This window comes from Bos indicus, chromosome 24 (genome assembly GCF_029378745.1).
Source record: "Bos indicus isolate NIAB-ARS_2022 breed Sahiwal x Tharparkar chromosome 24, NIAB-ARS_B.indTharparkar_mat_pri_1.0, whole genome shotgun sequence".
Classification (NCBI taxonomy): Eukaryota; Metazoa; Chordata; class Mammalia; order Artiodactyla; family Bovidae; genus Bos; species Bos indicus.
In genome coordinates this window covers 883,820-906,384 of record NC_091783.1, presented here as the reverse complement: position 1 = coordinate 906,384, position 22,565 = coordinate 883,820, and the positions used below count along the sequence as shown (strand labels likewise).

General features: G+C 49.4%; 2 protein-coding genes and 1 long non-coding RNA gene across 11 annotated transcripts in view; 2 read left to right on the top strand and 1 right to left on the bottom strand.

Annotated features, from left to right (window-relative positions):
* Positions 1 to 4,747, top strand: part of LOC109577961 (probable 2-ketogluconate reductase) — a 31,595-nt gene extending 26,848 nt beyond the window's left edge. For all 7 annotated transcript variants that reach the window (XM_019986957.2, XM_070778611.1, XM_019986955.2 and 4 more), the window contains one exon: positions 4,533 to 4,747. In XM_019986957.2, the coding sequence (XP_019842516.1) occupies positions 4,533 to 4,689 (157 nt within the window). In that variant the 3' untranslated portion in view covers positions 4,690 to 4,747. The remainder of the gene's footprint in view (positions 1 to 4,532) is intronic.
* LOC139179365 (uncharacterized) lies at positions 103 to 4,533 on the bottom strand. Its single transcript, XR_011563734.1, has 2 exons — positions 2,116 to 4,533; positions 103 to 2,009 (listed from the first exon to the last, which is right to left on the bottom strand). It is a non-coding gene; the product is annotated as an uncharacterized lncRNA (long non-coding RNA).
* A 2,521-nt stretch (positions 4,748 to 7,268) lies between the features above and the next one.
* Positions 7,269 to 21,810, top strand: RBFA (ribosome binding factor A). 3 transcript variants are annotated; one of them, XR_002183616.2, is made up of 8 exons: positions 7,273 to 7,526; positions 9,823 to 9,865; positions 12,022 to 12,198; positions 12,675 to 12,787; positions 15,503 to 15,587; positions 17,903 to 17,976; positions 19,097 to 19,806; positions 20,002 to 21,810. XR_002183616.2 is itself a non-coding variant. In XM_019986865.2 (7 exons), the coding sequence occupies exons 1-7, from the start codon at positions 7,402 to 7,404 to the stop codon at positions 19,356 to 19,358; spliced, it is 771 nt and encodes a 256-aa protein (XP_019842424.2). In that variant the 5' UTR covers positions 7,269 to 7,401; the 3' UTR covers positions 19,359 to 21,646. The 3 variants fall into 3 exon arrangements, 2 of the variants coding, with proteins under 2 accessions (XP_019842424.2, XP_019842422.2); XM_019986865.2 differs by having other exon boundaries at positions 7,269 to 7,526; positions 12,022 to 12,090; positions 19,097 to 21,646; XM_019986863.2 differs by having other exon boundaries at positions 19,097 to 21,646.
* The last annotated feature ends 755 nt before the right edge of the window (positions 21,811 to 22,565 follow it).

The window sequence follows — 22,565 nt, the reverse complement described above, 5'->3', positions numbered from 1 at the left end:
GTGGGTCAGGCCTCTGCTTCAGCACCTCCACAGACAGGGCGCTCAGGGCACTGGGGCCCCAGACCCCATAGATGGAGAACGCACAGAATAGTCTTTCTCAGGTTGAGCCAAATAGTCCTTCCTTTACCCGTTATTCTTCGCTTTACAAACCTTCAGATAACCACCACATTCTACCATAGTCTTTTTCTTTTTTTTTTTTTTGAGGCTAAATATCTTCATATCCTTTACTTGTAGCCTAAATGATGTCATTTCCAGACACGTTGTCCTTATTATTGCCTTCCAGCCCTTTGAAAATACACTGCTGAGGACTGTACATAGTATTCAGGTTGTGGTCTGACCACTGCAGCGAAGTTATACAGAGGTTGTGTTAGCAGCATGTTTCCTCACAGCCTCACTGCACCTTAACTCATTAAGTGTTCTAGTTAGTTAAAGTTAAAATTGTTATTCTCTCATTATTTTTTTTTAAGTTTGTGTGTGTGGAATTTTACATTTATTTGCATTTACTTTCATTTGCTTGTATGTTTTGACCGTGTGATCCAGCCTAGTGGGACTGGCGTCTTGATTATCTTATTTATTTTGAATCTTGATGCTGTCATTTGTTAAACCAACTATTCCTAACTTTGATTTCCATCCAGTAAGCAAATTGCTGTCAGATGAATGTTTTGACCAAATTTGATATCTAAGTTTATCAAGATTGGCCTTAGAAATTAGACATTTCTGAGAAAAACAATAATTTATTGAGAATAGTTTCTCAAAATGTGGTCTGGAGATCATTTTAAGGGGTCTGTGAAGTCAAAACCATTTTTCTTTTTAAAGGTCTAATTGGCTTCATTTAATAATTCATAATCAGCATTCTGTCTAAAAGGAGACAGAAGTTTCCACATCGGAACTGTTTTCCTGATGCATAAGCAGTTGTTCATTTCCACTCATGTTTTCTCACAAGAACACAGCAGGGTTTCCTCAGAATGTGATGACATCATCACTCAGACAGTTAATGAAGTGTATGACTGTATTACATTGTTTTCGGTTTTAATTTCTAATACAATAAATGTTGATAGGCATAATCCTCATAAACACATGTTCTTTGGGGTTCTCAATTTTTAAGAGTGTAAAGGCCAAGTAAGCAAGCCACTCAGTTCAGTCACTCAGTCATGTCTGATTCTTTCCAACCCCCATTGACTGCAGCATGCCAAGCTTCCCTGTCCACCACCAGCTACTTGAGCTTACTCAAACATCAAGTTGGTGATGCCATCCAACCATCTCATCCTCTGTTGTCCCCTTCTCCCACCTTCAGTCTTTCCCAGCATCAGGGTCTTTTCAAATGAGTCAGTTCTTTGCATCAGGTGGCCAAAGTATTGGAGTTTCAGCTTCAGCATCAGTCCTTCCAGTGAATATTCAGGACTGTTTTCCTTTAGGATGGACTGGTTTAATCTCCTTGCAGTCCAAAGGACTCTCAAGAGTCTTCCCCAACACCATAGTTCAAAAGCATCAATTCTTTGGCACTTAGCTTTCTTTATGGTCCAGCTCTCACATCCATACACGACTACTGGAAAAACCATAGCTTTGACTGCTGCTGATAAGTCACTTCAGTCGTGTCCGACTCTGTGCAACCCCATAGACGGCAGCTCACCAGGCTCCCCCATCCCTGGGATTCTCCAGGCAAGAACACTGGAGTGGGGTGCCATTGCCTGCTCCGATAGCTTTGACTAGACAGACCTTTATCGGCAAAGTAATGTCTCTGCTTTTTAATGTGCTGTCTAGGTTAGTCATAGCTTTTCTTTCAAGGAGCAAGTGTCTTTTAGTTTCATGGCTGCAGTCACATCTGCATTGATTTTGGAGCCCAAGAAAATAAAGTCTGTCGCTGTTTCCATTGTTTCCCCACCTGTTTGCCATGAAGTTGTGGGACTGGATGTCATGAGCTTAGTTTTTTGAATGTTGAGCTGTAAGCCAACTTTTTCACTCTTCTCTTTCACTTTCATCAAGAGGCTCTTTAGAAGAGAGCCACTAATCTAGAACAAAAAATAATTTCAATATAAATAAAGAAGCATGAATATTTTAGACAGTGGCCAACTTACTCAAAACTGAGATGTCATGCAATCACCCCTGTTGACTAACCTGCTAAAAAGAGCTTTTTCTCACAAGTCACAGGGCAAATACCAGTGTTATATCCCAAAGCTAAGTTTATCCTAATAGGTGATGTACTTCCAGTGTCCCATGTGAAATCATTTTTTTACAGCTCTTTTGCCAAGATATTTATCAGATATGTTTTGAGTTTTCATCTTTGTTTTTCAGGGAGACATTTTGATGCTGCTCACTGTGAAAAAAAAGTAGGAAATTCGGGGTTATTTAGTCATACTACATAAGTATTCTTTATTTTACAAAAGGATTTACTACAAATTATTTTAAGAAGTTTCATTTGCCAGTAGGGCCAGGGGTCCCCAAGACTACCTTCAGCTTTAATGATTGGCTGGAAAGACCTGCAGAACGCAGAAAAGCTTTTATACTCACAGTTAACAGTTTATTACAGTGAAAAGACATAAGTTTAAAATCAGCAAAGGCAGAAAACTTCTAGAGTGGAGTCCAGGAGACCCAGGCTTATCTTCCCAGCAGAGTTGTGTGGACAGTGCTTATACCTCCAGGAGTGATGCATGACAACACACATTAAGTGTTTCCATCCAGGGAAGCTCACTGAGCCTTGTATCTGGGCTCAGTCATGTAGGCATGGAGAACCCACTTGTCTTGACACTGACTTCTTAGACTCCAGCTCCTACAGAGGTCAAACTGACACAGACTGGCCAAGAGCTCTAGGCAAACAAAAACGGGCATTCATCACAAATTAAACCACTAGCAACAACTCTCTGACTTTGTCCAAGACCCCAAGTATCAGACACTCTTACCAGGCAGTAGGCTGAGGGGCTCATAGGTTATCTCCCAGAGGCCACTCAGAGGCCAGCCTTGTCTTTGGGATGTGCAGGATTCAAGAACTCCAAGCCTGCCTGCTGAGTTAATTCTTTATTACACGGGCCACCCCTGTGGCCTTTCAGTTCAGTTCACTCAGTCGTGTCTGACTCTTTGAGACCCCATGGACTGCAAGGCCCTTGGCCTAGGCTGTCTCACAGCAAAATGATAATTTATTGGAGTATCTACATTTAGTACAGTATTTATATGACAGGTCCAGCAATAGTATTGGTATGACTGCCTAACATTTGAAGGAGTCACTGTGGGACAGGGATAAGATTTAAAGAAACAACTAATCCATTGTTTTTTTGTAATTTTTGATTACTTGTTGCCCTCAACCTCTTCATCTACCACTATTTGTATGTTATGATGAACGCATGTAGCACTATTTAGTATATAAAGTTAGGTGATATTTAGCAAAATCCAGTAATTCCTCAGGCCGGTCATTTCCCATTGATCATCAATGTCAGTATTATCATCTGACTTACTTTCATGAGGTAGTTAATCTTGTCAACAGTGCCAGTGTTACAGCATATTGCTATACACTCATGGTACAATGCAGTTTAATTACATAAGTCAATTGCAGAGATATTTGCTATGCCTTCTCAACACAAATGTTTCTTGCCTATACATTCAGATATTCTTATGGGCAGGTGTTGGGTTCCAAGTCAGTTGGGACAGAGTGTCACCCTGTCTCACACCCTTGTACCTAGACTGTTTTCCATTGTGTGCAGTAGGGCCCACCTGCTTCATAGGGGGAAGACAAGTGTTTTTCAGAATAGTCCTATCCCTGCTAACTGTACCACACAATACAACTTACTTCAATCAGTCTTGGAGGTGAGGGTGGTTGCACTGCATTGGCATAAATTACAGGTGCCCGTAGAGAACTTCCATAGGTTTGGGGGTCCTTAAGATTCCCAAGGGCATGCCCCTTGAGCCTCAGTAGCTATTGGGCCAGGGTCGGGGGGTCGGGGGTTGGAATCACTGCCACGTGGCTACTTTGGCCTCTGTCTGTATTAAAATAAAGAGGCTCTGTTGGGCTAGGTGACAGCACTTTTCCAGTCCTGAGTTCTAATATTATCCGTCATTATGCTTGAGTCTGCCTGACCCAGTTCACTAAAACCTTATCTTTCCAGGCTGTCTCCCATTCTTTGCCTTCTTCCTGGAAGAGAGCTCCCTCTAACCTGCTAATCCTAGTTAAGAAATCTTTCCCCTCTGAATGCCATTCCCATTAAAGGTGCACTCATCTTGTTCCATCATGCCTGAATCAGCATGTCTCCCCAAGGCCCTTTCTTATCTTGCGGGTCACAGTCATTTAATCCATCACGCATGTTCTGCAGTTGTGAACTAATGGCGTGGGTGCAGTTAGGATATGTTACTTTACATCCAGAAACGTTGGGTTACCCAAACCAGGGTTAGATGAGCGGTGATCATCTAGAGTACATCTAGGTATCATCTCAGTACACCATGAGGCCTCCCACAGCCTTCCTCATCTCAGAGTGGGGATGTGAGACCAGAATATGAAGTTAAAGAAACCAAATGACTCTGTTTTCCTCCATTAATCTGTATTTCAGAGATCATCCTTTATTGGAGTTGAAGAACGTCATTCTGACACCTCACATTGGAAGTGCAACTCATCAAGCAAGACGACAGATGATGGAAAATTTGGTTGAAAGCATCCTGGCTTCTCTCAGTGGCCTTCCTATTCCTAACGAAGTGCTGCTTAAATGATTTATGTGAGTTAAGACTTCAGTGGGATGGAAACAGCAGATTAAATGGGAAAGAAACACCTTTGTATACTTTATATTTGAGTCCATTATATAGACTGCATTAATACTTAGATGAAACACTTAAGGACTAGTCATAATACTTATCACCTGTTCAAAGTTTGCTAAATGCTTTCCTCACATGCCCACCTCATCCTCAAGGCAGCTGTAAGAGGGAAGTTCTGTTACCATTCATGATGAAACTGAGCACAGGTAATTACTTGTCCACAGTCCAAAAGTCTGCACTCGGTCTATGGGTTTCCCCGTGAGTTGTGCTGCTTTCAATCTTGATAAATTCTGGTAAATTGATTGGATTACATAGTCTTCCCTGACAGTCTAATCACTATTGCTTTAATCATTAAAAAAAAAAAGGATAATTGGGCACCTTCTATGTGCCAAGTTCCCACTCAAGGGTTTACTTACTAGTGGGGGAGAAAACCAAGCAGTGCCAGGAAGTCTGTGCTGAGCGGGAGCAAAGGAGTGGGAAGAGAGTGCCTAGAGCGGAATTACCAGGGGTGACCTTGAAGAGGGGTCTGGGGTGAGGATGCCTCCTTTCTGCAGCAGTTTGGAAGCTGTTTTTCTCCTCCACATGGACTGTCGAGCAGGTGTCACGGAAGTGAGCAAACGAATTAGTAGCATAGAGAGGAAGGAACTTGATCCTTCCTAGTTGTGCCAGCAGCGGGAGCTCTGCTCCAGGACGCCGGCTTTTCATTTAAACCACCGAGTGAGGACGGACCTTACTTCCCTGCTCCACATTTGATGTTCTGTAGCAAGGGAGTTGCAACGCCCCCATCTCTGTTAGCTCCGTGCGCGTGCGTAAAGTATTCCTTGCTCTGCAGTCTCCTCCTCCGGGTGTTTTGCGCGCTTCTCCAGCAGCAAAGCCCAGCTAACGCGGCACTCGTTGGAAGAGCGGCGGCTTCGTGGCTCGCCCTCAACCAGCACATCCTGAAGTCCCGCCCCGCTCCTCAGGTTGCGTCGTGGCGCTCCGCTCCGCACCTTGATATCTGGCCCCACCCACGGGCGCCCCGCCCAGCCTACGGTGCACGGTCCCCTATCAGTCCCGGCCCGACCCACTCCGCTGACTCGTGTCCACACACCCCTGCTCACTCGCAGTCCCGCCCCTCCCCGCACATGCTTCCGCTCGGCCTCCTAAGGGCCCGTCTACTCATCCCGAGACACCGCCGCGCCCTTTCGCCCTGCCCACAGTCTCCCGGCGACTCCCAGCATGTCCAGCACTTGGCCCAGAGCCGCTTCACCGGTTCCCCTAACGCGTCTGCCAGCCTCACGTCGCCTCAAGGCCTCAAGGCCTCAAGGCCTCAAGGCCATCGCTCCGCCCTGAGTGGCAACGCTCCACGTCTTCCTTGGCAACGTCGGCCAGCCACGCCCTAGTCTACATCAGTTCAGTTCAGTCGCTCAGTCTTGTCCGATTCTTCGCGACCCCATGAATTGCAGCACCCCAGGCCTCCTTGTCCATCACCAACTCCCCGAGTTCACTCAAACTCACGTCCATCGAGTCAGTGATGCCATCCAGCCATCTCATCCCTTCTCCTGCCCCCAATCCCTCCCAGCATCAGAGTCTTTTCCAATGAGTCAGATCTTCGCATGAGGTGGCCAAAGTTTCAGCTTTAGCATCATTCCCTCCAAAGCAATCCCAGGGCTGATCTCCTTCAGAATGGACTGGTTGGATCTCCTTGCAGTCCAAGGGATTCTCAAGAGTCTTCTCCAAGACCACAGTTTAAAAGCATCAATTCTTCGGCGCTCAGCTTTCTTCACAGTCCAACTCTCACATCCATACCTGACTACTGGAAAAACCATAGCCTTGACTAGACGGACCTTTGTTGACAAAGTAATGTCTCTGCTTTTGAATATGCTATCTACATAGCCCCGCCCTATACATCGCCCCGTCTCGCTTCGCCCCGCCCCATGTCTCCCCGTCAATTTCGCTCCACGACACGTCACAGTTAACGTCACTGCGTCCAGCGTCTCTCGCCAGAGTGTCTCCTTGGTAATGTTGCCCGCCCATACACACGTCTGTCAACGTATCCCATCCCACATGTCGCCCTGCCCCGCGTCGCTCGCCTGAGTGTCTCCTTGGCAACGTCACCCCGCCCATGCCAAATCACGTCAGCGCGTAGCACCGCCCCACACGTTGCACCGCGTCTCCTTGGCAACGACGTTCCGCCCACGCGCCGTTAACGTAGTTCCGTCCCCACGTCGCCCCGTCCCGTGTCGCTCCGCCCCACGCCTCCTTGGCAACGACGCCCCGCCGACTCCTCGTCAATATAGCCCCGCCTACATTTTTCTCCGCCCCGAGCGCTCCTCTCCCCGTCTCCTTGGCAACATTACCCCGCCCACACCCACGCCCCTGTCAAAGTATCCTACCCCGCACACCGCACCGTTTAGCGTCGCTCCGGTTTACGTCTCCCTAGTAACGTCACCCTGCCTCTGCCGCGCAAGCGTAGCCCTGCCCCACACGTCGCCCCGCCCCGCTTCCCTCCGCTCTACGTCTCCTTGGTAACGTTGCCCCGCCCACGCCTTGGTCTCAGCCCCGCCGCGTTTGTCTTCCTGCCCACCTCTCCCCGCAAAGGTCGCCCAGTCTGTCTTTGCCCCTCCCCACGTCTCCTCGTCACCGTCGCCCTGCCTTGCGTCGCCATTTGTCCGCAGTCGCTGAGCAAACATGTGGGCCGCTCTCAGGGGGCGGCCGAGGCTCCACTTGGGGCTCCTGAGCGGTGCCCGAGGTCTGCACAGCTCGCCTGTGTCCTGTGGCAAGAACCTGCTCAAGAAATTTGCTTCGAAAACCAAGTAATGTTCCCGAGTGGGGTGGAGGTTGTTGGGGCGGTGGCCCGGCGTTGGGGTCCTCAAGGGTGAGGGCTCCGCCTGGGCGCTAGCTGGCGCCCGAGCGCGCAGCCAAGTCTGAGCGCAGTCTCCGCGTGTGAAAGCCCACCCGTCACAGCTACCGTTTGCGGTTTTTCCTCCCTGCCTTTTTTCTGTACTTTCATACAGTTGTGATGATTTTAAGTCTGCTATAAGCAAAGTGAACTTTTAAAGCAAAGTGATGTTTACATTCCACCGTGGGTCCGAGGTTCCAAATCCCCGGATTCAACCAACCTTGGATTGAAAATATTCAGAAGAAATTCCACGAAGTTTTAAAAAACACAACCTGAGCTTTCCTTGCTGGCAACTGTTTTGGTAGCATTTACATGATATTAGGTATGGTAAGTTGGAGAAGGCAATGGCACCCCACTCCAGTACTCTTGCCTGGAAAATCCCATGGACGGAGGAGCCTGGTAGGCGGCAGTCCATGGGGTCGCTAAGAGTCGGACACGACTGAGCGACTTCACTTTCACTTTCCACTTTCATGCATTGGAGAAGGAAATGGCAGCCCACTCCAGTGTTCTTGCCTGGAGAGTCCCAGGGACGGGGGAGCCTGGTGGGCTGCCGTCTCGGGGGTCGCACAGGGTCGGACATGACTGAAGCGACTAAGCAGCAGCAGCAGGTTACTTACCATACCTCTCCAACTGTTGGTGCTTGATGACCTCCACAGTTTGAGGAGCACTGGTTAGATATTTGTAGAATGCCTCTCTGTTGGTCCTGGTGTGATGTTTTTCTCTTGATTATACTGGGGTTTTGGTTTGGGGGGAAGACGATACATGTGAAGTGACGTTTTCATCACATCATCACACCATATGAACACATACATGGTATCAACATGGTTTATCCCTGTTGATGTTGGTCTTGATCACTGACTGGGGTCCTTTGTGTCTGTCAGGTTTATCCACTGTAAAGTTACCTCCCCCGCTCTGATTCCATACAGTCATCTTTTCAGGGAAGTCACTGTATGCCGCTCACACCTAAGGAGTAGTGTGATTTAGGTTCATGAATTATTGAGACTCTTGATAGAACATGTGTCTCTTTTTCTCCATTTCTTAATTCCTGTCAGTATGCACCCATAGGTTAGAACCCATTACTACTTCATTTTGCTCCAGTTGCTCCAGCTTTGGACCATTGGTAGCTCTTCAGGTGGCTCCTATGTTCCTTTGACATGCCTCATTGTTAGGGGTTTTGAAGTAGTTTTTATTTTATTTATTTATTGGTTGTACTGGGTCTTTGTTGCTGCCTGCAGGCTTTCTCTAGCTGTGGGGAGAGGGGGCTACTCTCTAGCTGTGGTGAGCAGATTCTCATTGCAGGCTCTAGGACGTGTGGGCTCAGTAGCTTAGTTGCTTTGTGGCATGTGGGATCTTCCAGGATCAGGGATCAAACACGTGTCCCTTGTGTTGGCAGGCGGCTTCTTAACCAGTAGACCACCAGGGAAACCCTTGAAGAAGTTTTTACATTTAAAGAAATTTATTAGCTCTTCTTCACTTTATGGCGCTACAGAATGCCTCAGTGCTAGAACCAGCCACTTCCTCCGAGGAGCTCTGTCTGGTTCCTTCACTGGACACTGGCATCAGAACCATGATCTGGAGCTGAGTATGTCATTGCTCCTGGGGTATTTGTCTTTTATACCCTTTCAGCTGACAAAGTGAAAACAATACATGTTCAGGTTAAGCCAAGGGTATATGCTTATCTATAAATGTTTCTCCATGTCACCACCTGTAGCTGTAAAAAGTGGAACTTGAGTTCCTGCTGACCTCCATCTCTTATCTGCTGGTGCCCGGATGGTCCTCACCCCCCTCCCTTGATTGTCTGCAGCAGTCAGGAGCCTGGCTCTCCCATCTGCCTTCTGCTGACCTAGCTGTTGATGTGTGACCGTGTCAGTTGTTAACCAGATCCCAGGCAGCAGCTTTGTTGAGTAGGACAGTGCTGTCATGCATGTGGTAGGTGTGTTTTTAAGATCCCCTTTCTCCATCTTTGGGACTAGAAGCAGACTTTAGGTAAAACCTTGAGCTGAATTAAAACTGCCTCCTGTCTCTCCCCGAAAACCCATGCTGCTGTCAGGTGGATAACTAAATCTTTTAGAACCTCAGGAACTTAATCTGTATGTTCAGGCTTAGCCCTTTAGAAACAGCTATGATATCATAACCTGCGGTTAGCATTTGTAACTGTTTCTTACCCAATTTGCCATTGTATCCAGCAGAGTTCTCACTTTCTCCCACAGGAAGAAGTTCTGGTATGAAGGTCCTTCCTTGGGCTCTCACTTGGTAAGTAGGAGGAGCAGTGACAAGCACTTTGGGATCTCGGAGGGCAGGAGGCCCTGCCCTGGGCAGCACTCCAGCCTGTGGTCTGTCCGCATCAGTACTGGAGGGGTGAGCCTGCATACACTGCTAACGTGGGGATTTGACCTTTAAAAAAATGACACCACAGTTTTCCAGAATGTCGTATCTGTTATCAGATTCTAACATGGTGACGTCCGTTCAGGTTGTGTGTGTGTAACACAGATATGTATAGGTATGCAAGCACTCCTTGTGTTGCGTTTCCCACATACTGTGATTTTTAGGGATTGAGGTCTGTAGTAGCCCTGCTTTGGCAAGTCAGTGTCAGCGTGTTTTAGCAATAAAGTGTTTTCGGTTAAGGCATGTATGTTGTCTTTAGATATACTGTTATTGCACACTTAATAGACTACAGTGCACTAATAGTGCAGACATAACTTATATGCATCAGGAATCCATAGAATTTGTGTGACTCACTGTATTGTGATATCTGCTTTATTGTAATAGTCTGGAAGGAACCTGCAGTATCTCTGAAATACATTGTATGTGTATCATGGAAGTGTATGTAATGAATGGTTCCTTTTAGAAAAAAATACACTCTGTATACTAAAAACCCCTGGTGGCTCAGATGGTAAAGCGTCTGTCTACGATGTGGGATACCTGGGTTCGATCCCTGGGTTGGGAAGATCCCTTGGAGAAGGAAATGGCAATCCACTCCAGTACTATTGCCTGGAAAATCCCATGGACAGAGGAGCCTGGTAGGCTACAGTCCATGGGGTCGCAAAGAGTTGGACACGACTGAGCGACTTCATGCTCACATTCACATTCACTGAGTACACTAAAGCCTTAGGCTGTGTGGATCACAACAAACTGAAAAATTCTTAAAGAGATGGGACCACCTTACCTGCCTCCTGAGAAATCTGCATGCACATCAAGAAGCACCAGTTAGAACCGGACATGGAATAACAAACTCGTTCCAAATTGGGAAAGGAGTACATCAAGGCTGTATATTGTCATCTTGCTTATTTACCTTATATGCAGAGTACATCGTGTGAAATGCCAGGCTGGATGAAGCACAAGCTGGAATCAAGATTTCTAGGAGAAATATCAATAACCTCAGATATGCAGATGACACCACCCTTATGGCAGAAAGCAAAGAGGAACTAAAGAGCCTCTTGATGAAAGTGAAAGAAGAGAGTGAAAAAGCTGGCTTAAAGCTCAACATTCAAAAAAAGATCACGGCAGCTGGTTCCATCACTTCATGGCAAATAGATGGGGAAACAAAGGAAACAGTGGCAGACTTTATTTTCTTGGGCTCCAAAATCACTGCAGATGGTGACTGCAGCCATGAAATTAAAAGACACTTACTCCTTGGAAGAAAAGCTATGACAAACCTAGATAGCATATTAAAAAGCAGAGACATTACTTTGCCAACAAAGGTTGGTCTAGTCAAAGCTATGGTTTTTCCCATAGTCGTGTATGGATGTGAGAGTTGGACTATAAAGAAAGCTGAGGGGCAAAGAATTGATGCTTTTGAACTGTGGTGTTGGAGAAGACTCTTGAGTCCCTTGGACTGCAAGGAGATTAAACCAGTCCATCCTAAAGGAAATCAGTCCTAAGTATTAATTGAAAGGACTGAAGCTGATGCTCCAGTACTTTAGCCACGTGATGTGAAGAACTGACTCATTGGAAAAGATCCTGATCCTCGGAAAGACTGAAGGCAGGAGGAGAAGGGGACGAGAGGATGAGGTGGTTGGATGGCATCACTGACTCGATGTTTGAGTAAGCTTGAGGAGTTGGTAGTGGACAGGGAAGCTTGGCATGCTGCAGTCCATGGGGGTTGCAGAGTCGGACACAACTGAGCACTGAACTGATACTGGAAACCACTGAATTGTACTTTTTAAGAAGGAGAATTTTATGGTATGTGGGTTACATTTCACTAAGATTTTTTTTGAAAAATATATGTACTTGGCCATACTTTTAATTTTGAAGGGATGCTAGGTAAAATCTAGACGGGTCCAGGTCTGTAAAATGAGTATATCCTCATGAAAGCCAAGGAGACTGAGGGTGACCCTTGTTGTCAGTAAGGTTCGCATATAGGTGTCATGTTGGCCTTTGTGTAATGTTGGCCTTTCTTCTTGATGGAGACCCACAAGTCATCCCAGTTGGAGTTCCTGACGAAGAGCACCTCTCGGAGAACCCGGAAGGAAGACCAGGTACGCCTGAGGGCCCTGAACGGTCTCCTCTATAAAGCGCTCACAGACTTGCTGTGCACCCCTGAAGTGAGCCAGGAGTTGTGCGACTTGAACGTGGAGCTCTGCAAGGTAACCATGGGACCTCGCACCCCATCAGGCGCCTCGCGCTTGGGAGAGGCAGGAGGGAGGCTCGGTGTGTGCCTTGAGGTGTCGGGAGGAAGACGTGGGGGACAGGCACAGATAGTGCCTGGCGTTCTGCCTGGGGTGAGGCGGGCCATCAGAGGAAGACCTGGGTCAGGTGAGTGGTGGCCCGTGTGCCTTCCTCTCAGGGTAAGGACGGGGAGCTGGCTCCTGCCATCTTCACCCTCAAGGTGGAGTGGGTTCACCCAGGGAAGGCAGAGGGCACTGAGGCATTTCTGGGGTGGGGCAGGGGCTGGAGTCAGGTCAGGGCATGCGGGTGGCGAGGGCCTGGGGCCCTGGCACTGGCGCTGGTGCTGGGGGCGAAGCCAGGACTGCCCCTGGGTTAGTGCCTATCTCCTGACACCCTCTGTCCACGAGAGCCCAGGTGAACTGACAGTGATCTGGGGCGGGGGTCGGGGGCTCAGGTCTCTCTGACTTCAGATTTCTCTGCCTGCCGTGTCTTCTGGAGGGCGACCCTCTCCGAAGCTCAGAACGCACACACAGAGGCCGTCCTGCGGAGGAGCGCTGCGCACATGAGGTGAGTCTTCTGCCTGACCCTGCCTGCCGGCCGGTGTGTTCACCACTTTTGCTTTTAAGGAAAATTTTGTAAGTGTTTTCTTGAATTTCAGAGCAGAATTCACATCTTCATATAAGCCACGGGCCAGGTCAGTGGTTCTCTAAGTGCGTCCTGGTTCCCCAGGGACCCCTGAGGTCCTTTGTGGGGGGACGTTCATGAGTTTAGAGCTGTTTTCATGGTGAGGTGTGGTTTTTCTTTCTCGCTGTGTGGACGTTTGCCCTGAGGATGTCCTGGTCGTCACTGTGGCGTCAGCATGTACTCACGGTAATCAACTGCCAGCTTCATTAAGAATGCTGCTGCTGCTGCTAAGTCGCTTCAGTCGTGTCCGACTCTGTGCGACCCCTGAGATGGCAGCCTTGGTGAATAAGCAGAAGTTACTCCCTTTATTAAATCTACGCTTGGGCACATCTTTTTGGTGTCTGTGGTGGAAAGTGTGGATGAAGCCCTGGTGGTTGTCTTGGAAAAATATTGTGGTTGCTGATTGTGACCCAGAATACACATTTTTCACTTGGAAGAACAAGTGAACCAACTATGGTTATTAAGATGTAGGTATTTGATAGACATTTTCTCCAAAGTGAGTAAAGTAAACCTGTCACTTCAAGAAAACAACTGACCATATTTGACCAGTGATAAAATGCAAGCTTTCAGTGAAAATGAGAATTTTAGAAAGCCTGTACCCACATCCGTGAGTTTGACAGCTTTGCAGTTCATAAGACCCTTTTGGTGAGATTGGAGACGATATATTCTAAAGTGCATCATCATTCTGAAAATCTGTGTAACTTGGTAAATCAGTATTTTTGGAAATATACCAATGTATGATGTTACAAAATCACCAATGGGGAAAGGTCAATTCAGAGGGCAGGAGGATCACAGGATTTTAATGTACAGAGAGTGACCTGTCCATCCATCTGGTTTCAGATTCCACATTGCAGCCTTAAATAAACTACTTTTGTTGAGATTCTGTGTAGCATCAGAGAACGTCGACACCTTTCTGAAGGGCTGTTCACATACTCTTCCTTTTTCAGTTTCTGATCCGTGAGCTTAAATTTCCCTCTTCTTTTTTAAGCAAAATAGTAGGACAGATTGAATGCAGATACAGAGGTGAGGATCTAGCTGACTTGCATTACGCTGGGTTTTAAAGAAATCTGGAGCCAGGCAAGCAGTGTCACTTTTCTTAACCGCATTTAAAATACAGCTGTTACTTTAAATGAATTAGTGAAGACATATTTTTACATTTTTCAGCTTCACTTTCTAACGTGTTAAGTATTGATTGATGTAACCCACATGAACAAAAGGTCTTTGGTGTCCTCAGTAATTGTTAAGAGTATAAAGGGGGTTCTGAGACCAAAAATTGTGAGAACCACTGAGCTGGGTGGTAGGAAAAAAATTACTCAGTTTTCTCCTCAGTCTTTAAAATGTGGAAAACCTCAGAACTGGGCTTTCTCCTCCCTTCTTCTCTCCTTTCTCCCTGGGCCTCCTGCCTCCACTGTACTTTCATTTTGCTTCTTAAAGTTTTTATTTATTTTTGGCTGCTCTGGGTCTTCGATGCTGCACACTGGCTTTCTGCAGTCGTGGGGAGCGGGGCCGACTCTCTCGTCGCAGAGCACGGGCTCCGGAGCACAGGCTCCGTAGTTGGGGCTCAGGGGCTCAGTTGCCCCATGGGGTGTGGGCTCTTCCTGGACCAGGGATTGAACCTGCGTCCCCGGGTTCTTGACCCCTGGATCCCAAGGAAGCCCCATGCTTCCTTTTTAGAAGATGAGGGGATAGATGCTGAGAGCAGGGTCCTGCGGGTCTGGTGTTCTCCTGTGTGCTTGCTTCAGCCACTGTGCATCCCTCACAGTGCCGTGGTCTCTGAAGCCGGACATCATCAAAAAGTGGTCAGTCACTCTCAGTTTTTACATTTCACAGAAAGAAGAAAACAAGAGATTCCCAACAAGTGTTGAGATAACAGCATCGTTTTCTGATTAGCTTTTAGGTAATCAGAAAAGTGGGGCTTCCCTGGTGGCTCAGTGGTAAAGAATCACCTGCAATGCAGGAGACACAGGGTCGATCCCTGAGTCGGGAAGATCCCCTGGAGGAGGGCATGGCAACCCACTCCAGTGTTCTTGCCTGGAGAATCCCATGGACAGAGGAGCCTGGTGGGCTACAGTCCATGGGGTTGCACAGAGTCGGACACGACTGAAGCGACTAAGAAGCAGCAGCAATCAGAAAAGTCAGTTGAACAGAACGTTTCCCACCTCTTTGGATTGCCAGGCTTTAGTGTGAAGGTCTCCGCGTGACTGTACCAGCTCTGTCGCTGAGCAGCTGTGCCTGCGTGTCCCAGAGTGTTTTCTGTGTCTGGCGTCTGGTGGTGGTGGGCTGGCGGCCACCCTTCTGTGGCGCTGCTGCTGGTGCCCATGAATGGAGGGACAGGACGCTGGTGGTGATGCCCGGAAGGCCATTCCAAGTTCATGTCAGACTTGATCTCAAAAGTTGCATTTAGAGAATTAAAAACAGTTGTGATGATGCATTTTATACCCCTGTTGAGACGTGGCCATTGGCTAAGGAAGACTTTTCATCTTTGAATACTGTGATGAACAAAACTCAGGTCTCACCTCTTTGTGAGATGACATATCTGTTTCTGGCACCCCTCCACCAGATGTCACCTCAACTGCTCCAACCTTATTTTCTCTCCAGGCATCTTCTGATGTCGCAGCAGACCCTGAGGAACGTGCCTCCCATAGTGTTTGTTCAGGACAAAAAATACGCAGCTGTGATGGAGGTAAGGCTTTGGCATAATTGCCTCTTGACTGTGTCAACTTCTGTATGCGTAAGGCTTTACGCATTGTTTCCTAGTTGTTTTCCTTGCTTTAAGTACAGGTTTTAAAGGTTAAAAACCTGTTAACATACATGCATTTTTCATCTGGTGGTAGTTCCTTGGTTATTAAGGTGTCTTACACCTTCACAGGTTCACTGAGGAAGCCAGCAGCACTGCAGGAGGATTCGGCGGCGTGTTCACTGTGAGACTAGGTAGTGCGTAGGTCCACAGGAAAAAAGACCCAGTTGTACATTGTTGTCTCTCATTGTTCATCATACAACCTATACTGGAAACACTATTTGGATAATAGCCTCGTGGGTGTGTGGTTTCCTCGCTAGAAGGGGAGCAGGAGTGAAGGTGCAGAGCCGCTTGTCAGCCCAGGTGGGGTTTGGGCTGTGGTGTGCAGACCCCAGCAGGAGTCCCCGTGCAGGGCTGCGGGAGCCCAGCCTGTCCCGGAGGGTGGGCTCCCTGTTCTCACTGAACTGTTACTCGTCCCACTCTCTGTGGAGGAACATTTCATGGCTGCAAGGTGCTCCCTGGCTATGTGGGTTCCTTTTCAGAAAAGTCACTGGAGGGGAGGGTATATGCTCCCACCTGTATGCTTGTGTGTCTCTAGGGGGGCCTTTGTGCACTTCAGGCCTGTCTGTCCTACCACACATGCCCAAGGGAAGTGCTGAAGGGTCGGACACGAGCCATATGGTGATGGTGGGTCCTGCACATGGACCCACCAAGGGAAGGTCAGGCCATGGCTGGCCGCATCGTCCCGCACTCTGTCTCACTGTAGTTAGGAGTAAAGGCTGGACCAGAGTGGGTTTCTGATTTGGGTAGGTGATCGTCAAGGGCATGGTCACTGCTTCCCCTGGCTAAGTCAGAGCAGAGTTTTTCAGACTCTGTACATTTTTAAGATTTAAAATCATCCATTGGTAAGCAGCTTGGATAGGCACAGAAATTTGCAATTAGTTCTGGATGAAACTTGGAGTCTTCTGTCTGTCTAATATTGGTTGCAACAAAAGTCGCAAGTAGTTGCTACTGCTCCAGTTTGAACAGCTTACTTTGCGTTCTCAGGATAGAATGCAGTCTTCAGGTCACAGGTCTGGATGTTTGAAAGAGGCTGAGTAATCAGCTGTGTCCAAACTGAAACCTAGGTAGTTCAGCAAAACTACTGGTACTGCCAGTGCTCACACTCAGGGGTGCCCAGCACTGGTGGTTCTGCCAGTGCTCACACTCAGGGGTGCTCAGCACCAGTGGTCCTACCAGTGCCAACTCTCAGGGGTGCTCTCCATGGGATTCTCCAGGCAAGAACACTGGAGTGGGTTGCCATGCTCTCCTCCAGGGGATCTTCCCAACCCAGGGATCCACCCGGTGTCTCCTGCATTGCAGGTGACTCTTTACCACTGAGCCACCAAGGAAGCCCCACTTTGCTGATTACCTAAAAGCTAATGATGGTCCTGCCAGTGCTCACACTCAGGGGTGCTCATTGCTGGTGGTAGTACCAGTGTGCACACTCAGGTGCTCAGCACATTGGCCATCAGGAATGTGAGTTAACTCCCAGTTTTAACTCGAGGAGGCCTGTTTGTCCTCGATGTAGTATCGTCCTGTTCCTGGGTTTTCTGTGGACTGACTCGTGTCTGGTTCTGCCTCTTCTCACCTTGTGGTTTTAACAGCGTCACTTGTTGGTGATGACTTCATGTGGATGTCGGGACCTGGTTGTGGGTCCGGCTGGCTGGGCTCGCACTGAGGTGGGAGGTCAGGCCTCAGTGCCCAGCCTGGGTGGGAGCACCTGGCAGCATCAAAGCAGGCAGGCGAAGGTGGGGGGCCTTGCTGGGCCCTGCTGAGCAGCAGAGTACATCTCCAGCCTTCGCCCCTCCCACCCCGCAGAGCTGGAGTCAAATGCTGGGCTTTGTGACTCCCACATAGCCACGCTGGGGGCTTCTTTCCCTCAAGCAAATTCTGTGGCAAAATTGAAGCATTTTACAGAACCTCATTAGAAACCAGTAAGTGTCAGGAATTCAACTAATATTTAACTGGTTCCTTTGTAAATTTGACTAACATTTACACGCTTTAAGTACAGTCTTTTGAGAAGACTCGGTTCATTATCAGAACAAGTGTAACTAAGATCGTGGGCATGGGCAACATCAGGGAGGGAGCCCTGTCACGCAGCCGGGCCCTGAGGTGGCCGTGGCTCTGGGCAGCCTGACACTTGAAGTCCGTGGGCGCCCCGCTCCGCAGGCAGTGGAGAAGCACAGTTCTCCGCTAACCCACTGTCTGTTCTGTTTCAGGTTGATCGGCTGCTGGCAATTGCTGATTTTGGACCCCGGGGTGAAAAAGAAGACTTTGTGCAAAGTGACTTCAGGTGGTAACATGTGGACGTGTGTTTCTGATGTGGGCACACACAGCTATGGATGTACTGGGTTCCACAACTGCTGTATAGTGCTGCCCACCCCCAGCCCAGTGTAGGGGGGTGGGCCCTGGTTTATGCCCTAGGGTCTTGGCCTGAGGCCCAACCCAGGGTTGGCCCATGGCAGGCCACAGTGGCAGCCTGGCCCATTACCCAGCAACTCGGGGAGACTGTCAGGAGGGCCTCCGGGCCCACTGGAAGTGCTGGGGCCTGCACGCTGAGTGCTAGTGGTTGCAGCTCATCCTCTCTGTTCCCTCGTGCATTTATGTCGAGTGCCTGCTCCCAGTAGGCCTGTTCTAACGCTTAGGGAATGCTGTGAACGAATGGCAGTGTCTTTGGAGCCTGCGTTTTGCTAGGAAGCAGTGAACATCAGGGTAGGCCTCTGAGAAGGTGACGTGAGGATTCCAGGTGAAACAGCTCCACCTGGTGTCTAGTCTGTGTCCTTAGATCATCTATGTGAGCATCACTTGGGCACTGTCAGGGCCTCAGGGGCCAGGGCCTACAGGAGCCAGCCTGCCAGGGGGTGGGGGGGCAACACTTAGACCCCTGAGCTAGGGCAGAAGCCCCGAGTGGCAGTGAGTCCCCAGTTCCAGCTCAGTGAGGAGCAGACCTGGGCGAGGCAGGTGGAGTGCCTGTGGGTTTGGAGCCCTTCCAGGTCTGAGAGTGAGGGGCGTGCTGTGGCCAGATTGGGGTTTTGAGAGGATTGCTCTGGTTTTGCCCTCAGAATGGACTTGTCTTCTCTTTTGGTTCATCAGGTAACTAAAGACCAGCTCCCCATGATTCTGTTTAACTAGCCTAGTGCACTAGCCATGTTTAAGTGGGGAAGCAATGAAAATACACTTGATGTCAGCCCAGAATGTCTGCCTCAGGAGCTTGGTGGCCTGAGCCACATACAGGCTCCGGGAGTGCTGGTCAAGAAGTGCTGGACTGGAGGCCGCTGGACCAAAGCCTGCTTTGTGCTGGCTCCACAGCTCCACTGCAGACGTGGCAGCGCGGTGTGTGGGCAGGGGCTGATGGAGTGTTTGTATGCCATGTGGTATTTGTGCCTGGTGTGACAACTCCCCTTCTCCCCCAGTGACCCCGAGGCCCTGGACGCGGCTCCGCCAAGTGATACCCTGAGCCCTGCAGCACACTTGAACCTGTGTGGGATTGACCATGAGGCACTCAACAAGCAGATCCTGGAGTACAAGAGGAGGAGAGAGCAAGGGCATGGGAGTGCCAGCCCCCTGTGGCCAGAGCACGTGGCTGACCTGAGGAAGCAGATGAGGAGGAGGAAGGCCAAGCCCCACGTGGACGATGACCTCTCTCCCAAGAACTATCTGCAGGGTGGGGAGTGACAAGCCCCTGGACAATCAAGGGGCCTCCTGAGGAGCGCGCCCCAGGGTACGAGTGGGGCTCCGAGAAGCAGAGCAGGAACTGAGGTGGAGAGAAAGGACCAGAAGGCAGTGGATCGTGACCGGCTCCGGGCACATGCGCACTGCCGATGCCGTCTGCACCCCTTGTACGGTGTTGCAGAGGAGGCCTGTGGGAAGGGTGTAAAACCCTCTTGGTGGATGGCAAGCGGTCAGGCCTCCTTATTTGGGATCCACGTGTGCACGTTTGCTCACGCACTGGTCTCTCCACAGCCCCCAGATCCGTGGCTGCCGTGCTCCCCTGGTCTTCCTGGACGTGCAGACTCGTGGACACTTGAGTCCTGGGATGCACCGGTGGCCTCTGTTCACAGAGGCGCTGCTTTGCCTGCTTCGTTCGCCTCCTACTGTAAACGGCTGTCCTCTCTGCAGTCGGGTTAGCGTCACATTAGTGCCTTTTGATGGAGATGTCAGTCCTGGCCCTGAGTTGCTGATGAGTTGTTCTGAGTGTGAGATTCTGTGCTGTGACTTCCAAAGAGAGTGCGTGTGTTAGATGAGCCTCGTTAGGAAATAACCATCTGAGTCTGACGCAGAGAAAGTGTCCTAAACTTGGGGCGTCTTGACTCACCAGGTGTCAGCCTTGAAGTACTGGAAGTGCTACCAACCCAGTTCAGACGATCGGAGAAGGGTTCCTGTTGAGATACAGCAGAGACGTTTGTAGCGCTGCTTTCAGGGTGTGTGATCCCCCTTCTCATAACATCTCTTGGGTAGGTTGCCCGTATCCCAGCAGCAGTGGCATGGCCTGGATGCTCCGTTCCCTGTCCGCACCTGGGACGAGGGGCAGTGCCCGGCAGGGATGCGGCCCCCGCTGGAGGGCCAGCAAGGGTTCTGGGACACCAGCCAGCCACGTGGGTACCCGCTCTGGGCACATGGCTGTGGGCTGGTGCATGTGGTGCCCTGGAGGGGTGCGGGTACCTGTGTGGTTGTTTCCTTAGGAAGGTGGGTGCTCACACAGACTCTTGTCCAGACCAGAGATGTCCGGAGGGAGGACTGGCCAGTGTGAGGACGTGCACGGGCCCTGCGCTGATGGGCGGTGAGGCGCACGTGGGAGCACCTGCCTTGAAGGACTGTGGGTGCCTCCAGGGTGTTTCTGGTGCTCCCATCTTGCCAGGCTGGAACCAGAGCTCACACACGTGCTGTCGGAGGCTGGAGAAATGCCGTCTCAGTTCTACCTGAAAGTTCATGGTGCTGCTGTAGCCTTCGTGTTGAAGGAAAGCTGTGTCTTCTGCTGTAGCTTCTGTTGGGAGGAAGCCCTGCCCTGCAGCAGAGACAGCCCCAAACTGGCCACGACCAGCGGGATGGCAGCAAGCTTCCCTAGACCTTAGGGCACCTTCCCTTTGTAGTCCTCCCATCTTTCACACTCACACACATTCAGACACACACTCAGCACAGTGTCTCAGTGTGAGAACGTGCATGTGCACACACACCTCTACACCTTCCCTTTGTAGTCCTCCCAACTCTCATACAGACTCATACACTCAGACACAGACACAGCACAGTGTCTCAGAGTGAGAGCACAGGCATGCGCACACACACCCCTTCCCTTTGTAGCCCACCCAACTGACACTCAGTGCAGTGTCTCAGTGCAAGGCTCTTGGTAGCCTTCCTGCCTCTGGGCCCTGCTTCCTGAAGCTCTGAGTCTTGGTGAGAGGAATCTTGCTGTTTTCCCTCCTAGAACAGCCGTGTATAGTGTTAGGACTGATTCTGTGCCCCAGGTGCAGAGGGCAGAAGGGAGGTGCTGTCACGTTCCCTGGGGATGGCAGCTCTGGGTGCCCACGGGCTCTCCTCTAGTAGCATCCCAGCAGCAGCTCCACTTCCCTCCCTAGAAAACCAGCTCTGTCTAACCAGGAGCTTCGCTGAACATGCTGTGTGAGCAGCAGCTCTGAGTCAGCCGTTCAGTGTCTCACTTTACCCTCTGAAGTGAATGCAGGTAGTCTCACCAGTGTTTGAAGGCCTCAGAGTTTTCTGTAGCTGAAGGAAAAACTTGCACCCTACACTGTTTCATTTAGCTCTGCATATCGGTCCCCAGTTTTATAGAATGCAGGTCCCTGCTCCATTGTCTTCATTTTCAAACTGACTTATGCATAGCACCTCTCAACATGAACTGTGACATTATTAGATCCAGCTTATTAAAGTAAGCTGCTCTGCGAAGAATATGTATGGAAGGAACTCTGAAATGTTCAATAAAGTCTCTTCACTCAGCCCCAAACATAAAATCCCCTCTGTCTCCACTCTGCAGACGGCCCATACACTGGCTTTGGAGAAGCACTTGATGCGGGTTCTGCAGACATGAGTCAGTGAAGTGCAGTGGAGAGAGGCCCCTGTAGGTGACGTGTGTTCTGGGTGGGTTGGGAGCTGCATAAAGAGCAACCAAACGTCATCACGGTTGGCGTGGTGTTGGCGTTCGTGTTGTGTAGACTGGCGTCTCCATTTCCAGAAGCTGAGCTCCTAATGTCAGTCCCTGCTCAGGCCCACGACTTGCAAACTGGCTTGCGGGCTGGATGCCTGCGTCACACGTTACTGGGACCAAGGAGGCTCGGGAGGAGTCACTGGCCCCATCTGTCTCCCATGCTCAACTACTGGGTCTTCAAAGCAGATTACATCAGATACACGTGAATCTTGGTCACAAAGCCACCAGCAGTGGGGTGTGGGTGTTTTAGTGACCAGAAAAGCAAAAGTGGAGGAAGAACCACTGAGAAGTGAGGAAAATCATTGTGAAATCCTGCCTGAATTCTAGACGTAACTGTCAAAGCCTGGCAGGGCTGTCCATGTAACAGAGCTCATAATAGTATGCTAACTATTCTCCCCCCAAAATGAGGAGAGAACACTTACCAAATTATTCTAGAAGGCCAGTATAACTCCAAAACCAAAGCCACACACACTACAAATAAAAGTGAAATCCAGTATCCTTTATGAACATTGATGTGAAAATCATCAACAGAATACTAACAAACAGGATTCAGCAGCACATCAAGAGGATTAAACACCATGACCAAGTGGGATATATCCCTGAAATGCAGAAGTTCCAACACACGAAAGTCATCAGTGTTACATGCCACATCAACAAAGTGACAGGAAAAACCACATGATCTCAAATGATGCAAAAAAAAAAAAAATTCAACACCTCTCATGAAA